At 41.8% G+C, this 10700-nt stretch overlaps 1 protein-coding gene across 1 annotated transcript; it reads right to left on the bottom strand.

The window, feature by feature from the left end:
* Positions 1–7587: 7587 nt before the first annotated feature.
* Positions 7588–10441, bottom strand: LOC124145320 (tenascin-R-like). The gene is made up of 3 exons (XM_046515035.2): positions 10075–10441; positions 9538–9661; positions 7588–8909 (listed from the first exon to the last, which is right to left on the bottom strand). The coding sequence occupies exons 1-3, from the start codon at positions 10426–10428 to the stop codon at positions 8272–8274; spliced, it is 1116 nt and encodes a 371-aa protein (XP_046370991.2). The 5' UTR covers positions 10429–10441; the 3' UTR covers positions 7588–8271.
* Positions 10442–10700: the final 259 nt, after the last annotated feature.

The following is a 10700-nucleotide window of genomic DNA, read 5'->3' as shown; positions in this document are numbered from 1 at the left end:
TTGTTCTTTGTTTAGTTCTAGAAAAGCAAACTATTACACTACATTTAAGACTACTATTATACTAGAACCTTATCTATTAAGTGTAAATTTACATAAGTTTAGAACAGCTCTTTCTCGATTCTGTTGTGGCTCACATGATCTATTTATTGAAACAGGCAGATATGAAGGTATTGCAAGAGAACACAGACTTTGTAGGATTTGTAAAACTGATTGTACTGAAGATGAATATCACTTTTTATGTGTATGTCCAGTGTATGAAGATTTAAGAGCAAAATATCTAAATAACTATTTCTACAGCAACCCAAACGGTAACAAATTTTGTAAATTAATGACTTGTGATTGTACAGAAACTATTAGAAATCTATCAATGTTCATTTATCATGCCATGAAACTAAGAAAATGTATGAATTTGTAACACGCCCCACACATTGTACTATAGGCCTTTGGCCTCATAAGTACCATGAATAAAGATTGATTGATTGATTACGCTGCCTTTATATTGTCCCCCAAAAGATTCAGCCTCACAGATGATGTATCTCTGCTTCCATTATCTGCTCTACTGGACGTCCACGTCGGGCTTTCCTTCCAGCTGACACGCCGTGATATACCTGAAATATGGTCAAAGGGGCGTTAACCCAAACTCATTCACTTACTCGCTGTTTACAGTCCCTAGTTTCCCGATGATACCAAAAAATAATTCTGACTAATTTGTTTTCATAGACATTTCCAATGTGAGACAGTGATTAGAGGTAGACTAATGTGTTTAAACCTGTGTACACATATATACATTGAACATTTTAGTTTGTATTTACTGAGCTAAGTTCGATAGAAGTTCGTTTGAAAGTCACACATACATAAAGGGTGTTAGTCAATCATATGTGACCATTAGTATGACGTTTTGTGCATATTGTTATCATATAGAATGTTCCAGAAATTTCAACACCGTGTGGTTTCCTTGCTTGTTTGTTGTTCAACGCCGTACTCAGCAATATTCCACCTGTCTGACAATAATCTTTAAATAATTGAACATCTATCTACGCAACGGGGAAACGATTACATGCAATCAGTCAAGTCACCGAGCTTGACAATCCTATCCATTTAGTCGCCTCTTACGACAAGCATAGTTTTTTTACCCATAATCCCCATGGGGACCAAGAGTCTCAATAGAAAACCAGAAAACAAAGCGTTGCAAAGCGTTGCAGTTGTATGGACACAGTATTTGCTGTAAGCAATCTTTAAGTTTTGTCATTTAAGAATGTATCCATTCTTTGAACCATTTTTTACAAGTCATTGAGTATCAACTATACACATTGTTTGACACTACACCAATATCAACCAGTGTGTAGGCCTCCTTGATGCTTCTTTAGTATTCACATTTTAAAATTCTTTCACAATCCAGGTAGAAAGCAATGTCCGTGTACCCTGTTTGTTTATACCACACTACACTGCTGAAGTAATTGATTCGCATACCCACTTATCTTTTTCCTGAGTGTGCACTTTCCCTCTTGGTCTTATCTCCTTATCATGCAATGTTTATCAACTAGGTATTTATTCCACATATTCAAATGAATCATCAAACTATACATTGGCAGAAGACACACGCAAATAGTTTTCCGTTTGCTGCAGGGCGGTCTTAAACAGTCTTAAAGCTCATCTATACATTTGAATGGCATGTTGCACGTGTGATGTTTGTCCTTGTCCAGCGTGTTTCTCAGAGTGAAGTGTTTACATTGTGATATAAGTCAATACGTTACATATATCAATATACACGCTTGTTTGTTTATTGTTCGACTGAAGATAAAGGGGAGTTAATAACCGATGGACAATCCATTGTAACAGCACAAAGCATTTATTTATGAGAAACTATGCTCTTCAAGTGGAGAAATAACTAATGAAACCAAAAACTCATTTTACAAACATAATACACCAAAACTTAGTCAATCACAGTTTGATAATTTAAAAGACATGATTTCCATGAATGAAATAACAAAGGCCGTATAATCTCTGTAAAATAACAAAAGCCCAGGTATTGATGAATTCCTTGTAGAGATTTCAATTTGTTTTCTGGAAGGATCTTGGAATATGGGTATACAGATATATTATAGAAACATTTAAAAATGACACTTTAAGTCTTACAATTAATAAAGATGTCATTAAATGTATACCCAAAGGCATCCCTGGAACATGTATTAACGAAAACATACGATTACTATATCATATCTTGTTTGTAACAAAAAAATACAAAATACGTCTGGTTTACTATTACTTATAGACTTTGGAAAAAAATTTGATATTGTTTCGAATCAATTTATACTGAAAAAGCCTAAAATGAGAAAATAGATATGCATACTTATAAATAATGATTCATCTTGCATCATAAAAAATTGACACCTATCTTCATTCTTCTACAACGAAAGGGGATGTAGACAAGGAGACCCATTGTCTCCATATCTTTTCCTGATCGTTGCAGAAATATTTGGAACTTTAGGAATAATGACTCGTGTTAATAATACAATAAAAGGTATCAAACAGAATAATGTGGAACATAAACTTGGACAATATGCTGATGATACAGAAATATTTCAAAATGGGACTGATAAAAGTTTAAATACGGCTATTGACACCCTAAATGATTTTATAAAATGTCATGATTAAAAAAATATATTGATAAAACAAAAGCAATATGGATAGGCTCAACGACAGACTGTAACATCAAATTCTGTCAGGATCTGAAACTAGACTGGCACTGTGGTGCTTTTGAAATATTAGGAATAAAGCTTAATTCTAACTTAAATAATCTGTGGGTAATGAATGGAATTATTAATAAAATTTTAGGGAATGGAACGAAAAGAAATTTAACATTTATAGGTAAAATTACTGTTGTCAAAACCTTGGCCCTGTCAGCCTCAGAGCATATATTTTCCTCTCTTCCAAACCCTCCAAGTGAATTTATTGATGAACTAAACAAAATATTTTACAGATTTATCTGGAATGGTAAATGGGATAAAATAACACGAACAACATAAATTAGAAAATAAACTGAACAAAAAATATCCTGTGATATTGGATGAGATTTAATGCAAAGTTATGTTTTTTTACCAAATCTGAAACAATTTCGGTTTGCAACAGATAAAAGACTCCTGTAAGTGTTCAAATGGTTTAATTTACCATACTCACTTCAGAAAATGCGTGATTTCATAAAAAACAAAAACATGCCAAAATGTCAATTTACAAATCAAAAGCGTGTCTGTCCACCTCTGGTTGCGATGCAAGCAACACATCTTTGTCTCATGGAATGGGCCAGGCGTCGCACAAAGTCCTGTGGGATATCTGTCCATATCTGCTGGAGCATGTTTCGAAGTTCCTAGGGTGTCTGTGGAACACGTGGTTGACGTCGAAGGCGCCGATCCATTTCATCCCACATGTGCTCGATCGGTGAGAGATCAGGGGAGCGAGCCGGCCAGGGGATGACATTCGCGTTGTTTTGTTGAAGATAATCCTGAACAGGTCGAGCAATATGAGGCCGGGCGTTGTCATGTTGAAAGGTAATGCCTGGGCCATGACGACGCAAAAACGGTAGAACAACAGGGCCGATGATCTCGTCGAGGTAGCGCTGTCCATTGAGATATCCCTCTACCACTATCAAACGGGTCCTCTGTCTTGCTGTAATCCCACCCCATACCATAACGCTGCCGCCCCCGAACCGATCTTCTCCCATGACACAATGATTGACTTAACGTTCACCTCGACGTCGGTACACTCGAATCCGTCCATTGCTGTGGATGAGGTGAAAACGAGACTCACCAGTGAATAGAACTTGTCCCCACTGCATGACTGTCTGCGCCACTGTAGACGTGCTTGACGGTGGTTTTCTGCCAGAATGGGACGTCTGGCGGGTCTTCTGGCGACAATTCCTGCACATCTGAGGCGACGACGTACGGTTTGTGAAGATATTCGTCGAAGGCCAGGGATGCTTCTTGCAGTCACTGTTGCTGGCTGGAATCGCTTTCGTAGGTGTGTTGTTCGAATCCATTTGTCATGTCGATTATTGGTTACGCCTGCCACTCCGAGGATGGTCTCTGACTGCATTCGTCTGTTGCCAACGTTGCCATAAACACAAAATGGTGTTTCCGTGGACGTTAAATTGTCTTGCAACATCACGTTGACTCGATCCTGCTTCAAGCATACCAATGGCTCGCAGACGCTCATTTTCGGACAGGCGTGGCATTTCGTAATGTTGAATAATTGCGTAATTTTGTTGTTTCTTCTGAGTGGTTGTTGTCAGCACGATGCTAAACAATGCTTTGTTTTTAATACGTGTTTTTATACCCATTCTTGGGTAGTGAAATGCATGGGACTTGCATAAAAGTCAACTTTTGCATGGAATGCATGCTTTTCTTTAGGAGTTGCGTTTTTGTGACTTGATTCCATACATGTACTACAATATTGAAAACCAAACTTTACTTGTTTGAAAAAAACTACTAAAATATTGGTGTCACAGGAACTTTTGTTGTTGAGTATATGACGAAGGAAGACTGATAATGATAGAGGTAAGGTCTTTTATAAGTTCTTTAAAAGTTTAAGTTCCACACACAAAAAAATCAAATAAAAAAACTGTAATAACCCTGGCATATTTCCACTAAAAAACATATTACTATTTGGGGGCCAATATTGAAAACTATATACACTTAGCTTATCCTTACTGGAGAGATGTTTTGGCTGCTTGGGGAACATTTTATAGAAAACTCAACAAAGATTAGAGAAGTACTATCAGAACCTCTTTGGTGTAACCATCAGTTTTAAAAAACTGAATTCATTATAAGAAATTCGGAGTTTTTAAAGTGAGTTTACAATATCAAAGATCTCTGTAATATATATATATATATATATATATATATATATATATATACTGGTTTCACGTGCAACTGGTCACGTGGCCATAATACCACACGTGTTTTCAGCCATACTTGTTAGCAGTCATTAACAAAACAAAAGTCTTTACGGCCATTTGTCATGCCACGCCTTTCAAATGTGCAACGTGAACGTGCCATCGGCATGTTGCAGACGGGAACCTCGCAAGGACGATAGGTTGTAGTCGACGAGACTGTTTATGATTTACAGACGCGTCTACAGCAAACGGGTACCACCGCTGATCGCCCTCGGCCAGGTCGACCACGTGTGACGTCACATGCAGAGGATCGTCAGATTGTCTTACGTCACCTCCGTAACCGATTTTTGACGGCTACATCAACCAGAAATGAACTGTTAAGGGGTAGACTGAGTGCGCAAACTGTTCGAAACCGTCTGAGAACTGCTCACCTTCAAGCACGACGGCCATACTGCGGGCCGATTCTACTCAATTACACAGACGTCAACGTCAATTGTGGGCACAGCGACACTTACGATGGACTCAGAGGTATTGGAATCAAGTCGTCTTCAGTGATGAATCCCGATTTAATCTTCGATTTGCTGATGGTAGGGCGAGGGTGTGGAGGCGCCGTCATGAACGTTACGCCCAGTGTTGTGTACAGGAAGTTGACAGATTTCGAGGCGGAAGTGTCATGGTGTGGGGTGCTTTCTGTGGCAATGCACGTTCCAGGCTTCTTGTCATCCGTGGCAACCTCAACGCTGCTGCTTACCGCGACCAGGTACTGGCACCAGAACTTCTGCCTTTTATGGCAGCCCATGGACCCGGTTTTATCTTCCAACACAATAATGCCAGACCCCACACAGCAATTTTGACACGGAATTTCCTTCAGAATGCGGGAGTCAACGTCATGGACTGGCCGTCAAGGTCTCCCGACCTCAATCCCATCAAACACGTATGGGATGCTCATGGCAGAAGTCTGCGCACTCTCCAGAACCAACCACAGAATTTGCAAGATCTTGGCACCATTTTGCAGCAACAATGGCGTCGTCTTCCCAATCATGTGTTCACAAGCATCACAAGGTCCATGCGGGGGCGTTGTGTGGCAGTTGTCAACTCACATGGTGGCCATACACGCTACTGAACTTGTGTGCCATCAGATTCTCGTGCGTGGGACTTATGATTTAAACTGTTAATGTTATTACCGAATACCGTAGGTGCTTGGAACAAATTATGGTTACCGCCGTTAATTAAAATCCTTCTTATATTTAAGCAATACAGACCGCCTCCGTGGTCTAGTGGTAGAGCGACCGCCCGGAGAGCGGAAGGTCCGGGGTTCGATCCCCGACCGCGTCATACCAAAAGACGTTTAAATATGGTACTTGTTGTTACCCTGTCTGGCGCTCGGCTTTAAGGGGCTTAAACAAGGACTGGTCGGCTCGGAGTCGGAGTATACTGTGTCTGAGTGGGGTATTCATGTTAAAGTGCGGCATGGTATCTCAGTGAGCTAGCACTATAAATCGGCATCAGTCCGGACTAGTACAAGCAGCCACATACACACACACACGTGCATGCACGTCGCTATGTAAGTGAATAATCTTGGACGCGACGTTAAACCCCATTTCACCTCACCTCCAGTTCATACATACGCTCGCTCTGTCGTGTCAGATTCGTCCCGACACGGGTGACCGAAGTCATTTACTCACTCGTAGAATCAGCTCCCGTGTAAAGGGAAACAACATCCGTATCAACATTTCTCAAACATTTATTAAGCAATATTCAAGCATTACATCAAGCAGCACGACAATCACGGGTAAAACCTTGCACAGTCGGATACGTATGTACGTGACACAACACACATGCATTAAACACATATTACAATAGATAGATTCCTTATTCAAATAGTGTACACAAAAGAATATTGATTGTGGTTGGTTTTCGGGTAGTTCTTTTTGCTAACATTATATAAAAACCTATCCTCGTGTCGTGACCGAATAGTGATAAATAATATCCGGTTATATTTAGTATTGGGAGAAGACAACAGAGACTCACACATGGTTTCAATAAAAAATGTTGTCGCGGGTGGCACAGGCTGACCCAATTCACAATGGAGAGTTGTTGCATATTTAGAGTGGAAAGTTCGTGCAAGGATTTGATAATCGTAGGTGTGAATCCAAGACTGGACCTAAAATTTTACCTGGCTATTTTCAGCACAATGCCAATGCTCGTGGCTATACTAAAGGTCATCGACCTGCATCAGTTTAGACTTTCGCCCCACATTACACTAACACCCACCCCAGCCCTGCCCCCCACATAGCAGAAATACCGTGACTTTCGTCCCACATAACACTGACACCCACCCCAGCCCTGCCCCCAACACAACAGAAATACCGTGACTTTCGTCCCACATTACACTTACAGCCACCCTAGCCCTGCCCCCAACACAACAGAAATACCGTGACTTTCGGCTCACATTACACTGACACCCACCCCAGCCCTGCCCCCAACATAGCAGAAATACCGTGACTTTCGTCCCACATTACACTGACACCCACCCCAGCCCTGCCCCCAACATAACAGAAATACCGTGACTTTCGTCCCACATTACACTTACAGCCACCCTAGCCCTGCCCCCAACACAACAGAAATACCGTGACTTTCGGCTCACATTACACTGACACCCACCCCAGCCCTGCCCCCACTATAACAGAAATACCGTTTGTAATCGTGGTGAACACAACTTACTCACTCTAATAAAGTCTCCCTATGAAGATGTGATCGGAACGGTGCATTGATAGTAAAGGATAAGCTTGATGGACAAATATAGCTTCAAGTCGATAATGGTGACACGGGAGAGTGTATTTGTACAACTGCATACACGGTCAACACGTAGACAAAAAACATTACAACTGCTCAACATAAAGATAGTATATCGCTGTGGTACCAAACAGAACTGAGATGTAGATCTTATATCGTGGACTGCGGCATAAAACAATATCCATTCAGATAACTTCTGTGGTAGATAGGCATATGTAACGTGTGTTTCCAGTTTTGCTAGCAACCTCAAACAGTAACATGGGCTGAAGAACCATACACAATGGAACCTCGTTAGTCCGGACCCTGTTAATCCGAAACCCAACCTTTCATCTGGAAACATTTACATGTTAACAAAGTGACATTACTTTGTAACCTTTTTTCGTTAATCCGGAAATTTAAAATCCGGATAAACGGGGTTTCACTGTTCATCGTTTTTCCATCGTCCTTGGAACCTTCAACATTCTTTCAAACGGCGTCATAGCATGCTCAAAGATACAGTAATAATCGTGACAGTGAGAGTGTTGCAGTGACTAGGAAAGCATGGAGCAGGGAAACCATGTACCTCTACACTATGACGACGTAGTGAGTTAGACGGGTATTATGAACATGTAGATACTTTTGCAATCTTCGGTGCTGACGCTATCAGCAAGAACCCAGGCAATATCATATCTGTGGTGAGGATTCGTCTGACAGTCATCCAGCATGCTCCACCAGGCTCCTCTATGCCACTCGGCACACGGGTAGGCTGAATTGTTGCAGTGGTCCTTGGCACAGAAGTGACTCCCATCCAGGGTTCTAGCTGGGTCCCCGAGGTTGAAGCGGTCTCCAAAAACGCTATCACCTGTAAAACCCGACACCGACAGCTGATACTCCGAGGCCTCGTCACCGACGTAGAAGGCACTGTAAGACATTTGACCGGGAGTGGTATCAAATTTCTTCAAGGAAATGAAAAGCTGATAAGGTCGGACACTGGTCAGAGCGTGTATCTTCTCTAGGCCCAGCCACATGTAGCAGTCGGAGTGGTTGAACCCAGACTTGTAGTCGGCCCAGGGGACGTCGAGGTACGTCACGGGTGTCGCCTCGCAGCCACTGATGGTTTTGTCCCTGAACATCATCATGGTACTGACGCCTTGACATTCCAGGTTAAACGGTTGTGCGGAGATGGTCGGCCAGACAGTGTAGATGCCAGGAGAGTTACTAACATGCAGGGAAACGTCTGTACAGTCTGCAACGGGGAAATGATATTTTTACAAACTAGTCATTGATGATGGATAATGTTACGAGAGGGCTACAGAATATTGGACACAAAATAGAATAAAAATATAAGTTTCACCAGTATGAAATGTCGTGGATTGGAACCACATTTGTTCTTCAGCTCACATTGATATTCGTTATAAACTGAAATAGAGTCGAATGACGTTGTTCACAAAGTAGCTGCTTACAGCCTCGATTTGACACTCTCCGGTATTTAAGAATGACGTATGTATTGACAATATGTTTTGCGTTTAAGAAGGTCTACACGTGAGAGCCGGTGTGCACGCTCTGTAAATCAGTTCAGTTAGGCGATCAAATGCCGTGGAATCACTTGCCATTTATTTATTTAGGTACGGCAGTAAACGTAAGGTTTGTGAGCACTGCACACACACATTAAAGGGAGTACATATTGTACAATGCCGAGTTTCAGCAATGTTAAACCAATATCACAGCTAGAGACACTAGACAAGGCTTCACAGACTATCCCTGTCCGGATTTTGAACCCGGGTTTTCAACAAACACTTAAACCACAGGTCAAACCCACTGCCCATCAAATCAAAGAAAACCGGTGCCCTTGGTTAGAAGCAATACACGATTACCTTCAATCCGGGTCTCACACTGTGTCCCTGTGAAGGAAGGGAGACAATCGCAAGTTGCACCGGCTATGTTACCAGGGTTTGCACACGAGGTCGTTGTTTCTGTTGATGGTGACAAGGCTTCTGTCTGTAAATATATATTTTTCCAATCTAGATATCTTTTCTCAGACTATAACAGCCTACTTATGGTTACTATACTTTATATTTCTATTCAATAACGATAGCTCTTTGTTCGTTTCCCCCCGATTCACAACCAACATATCTGTGTGTCAGATGTAGATGAATGTGTCAAAGTGGTTGGTTACTGGATAAACAGGGACATCCATATGTTCCAATAGGCCAAAAGGCCTATATGCGAAGGATTTGAGGTGTAGTTGGTTGTTCCGCATTTCTCTAGGAAATTGAGTTAAAAGCGAAAAACCGTAAAGGTGCATTAACGGGTGAGAGTCAGAAATATGAGTTATTGATGATCCTTATTGGGGTCTCACTGTATATGAAAATCATGAAAGTTGGTGATGGAGTGAGTGATTGACTTATTACCTGCGTCCAAGCATCCCCCTCCACAAACATCTGACACGTGGCGTTGGGGACGCTGCCTTGGTCAGATGTCGCAGCCATCAGGTAACAGACGTCGTCATCGGGGCAGTAGACTACGCCGGTGCAGGGGTTGACGCCGACACACCGGGCAAGACATTCAGTACGGGACGATGTTGTCACAGACTCGATGCTGTCGGGGAGGATGTTTGTGGTGGTCGATGCTTGAAGTGTGTAGAGGCAGGACTTGGTAGAAGCAGCAGCTTGCACTCTCTCAGGATGAAGGAACACCATGAACAGCGTGCAGAACAGCACCATGTTCAGGACAGTGGCCACCTTCTGTATCCTGCTGTAAGTCATGAGGACTTGAGCTTCAAATGTGGTCAACTGATGTTCAAAATGAAAGTCACGGGGATTTATCTCTAAAGTTTCAAGTGTGAAGTACCAGATATTGACCATAAGAGTATGTAGTGCATGTGAATGCTACCACACGCCTATGATCAATAGATACTGGAAGTTACACTTGAATGATTGGAGTACTGTCAGGAGCATTCAAGTGTTTGTAAAATACTGGATACCATGCATGTGAATCGAAGGACAGGGAAGGTATTGGACGGGTCATCATCAGTTGA

Source organism: Haliotis rufescens, unplaced genomic scaffold, assembly GCF_023055435.1.
Source record: "Haliotis rufescens isolate VD_foot unplaced genomic scaffold, xgHalRufe1.0.p SCAF_10, whole genome shotgun sequence".
NCBI classification, from domain to species: Eukaryota; Metazoa; Mollusca; class Gastropoda; order Lepetellida; family Haliotidae; genus Haliotis; species Haliotis rufescens.
This window is presented reverse-complemented; position numbering and strand designations above follow the sequence as displayed.

Coding starts and splice junctions, on each gene's coding strand:
- LOC124145320 (XM_046515035.2), bottom strand. CDS start 10,428: ATGACTTACAGCAGGATACAGAAGGTGGCCACTGTCCTGAACATGGTG. Junction 9,662..10,074: donor AGGGGGATGCTTGGACGCAG/GTAATAAGTCAA, acceptor ATATATTTACAG/ACAGAAGCCTTGTCACCATC. Junction 8,910..9,537: donor GTGTGAGACCCGGATTGAAG/GTAATCGTGTAT, acceptor TCCCCGTTGCAG/ACTGTACAGACGTTTCCCTG.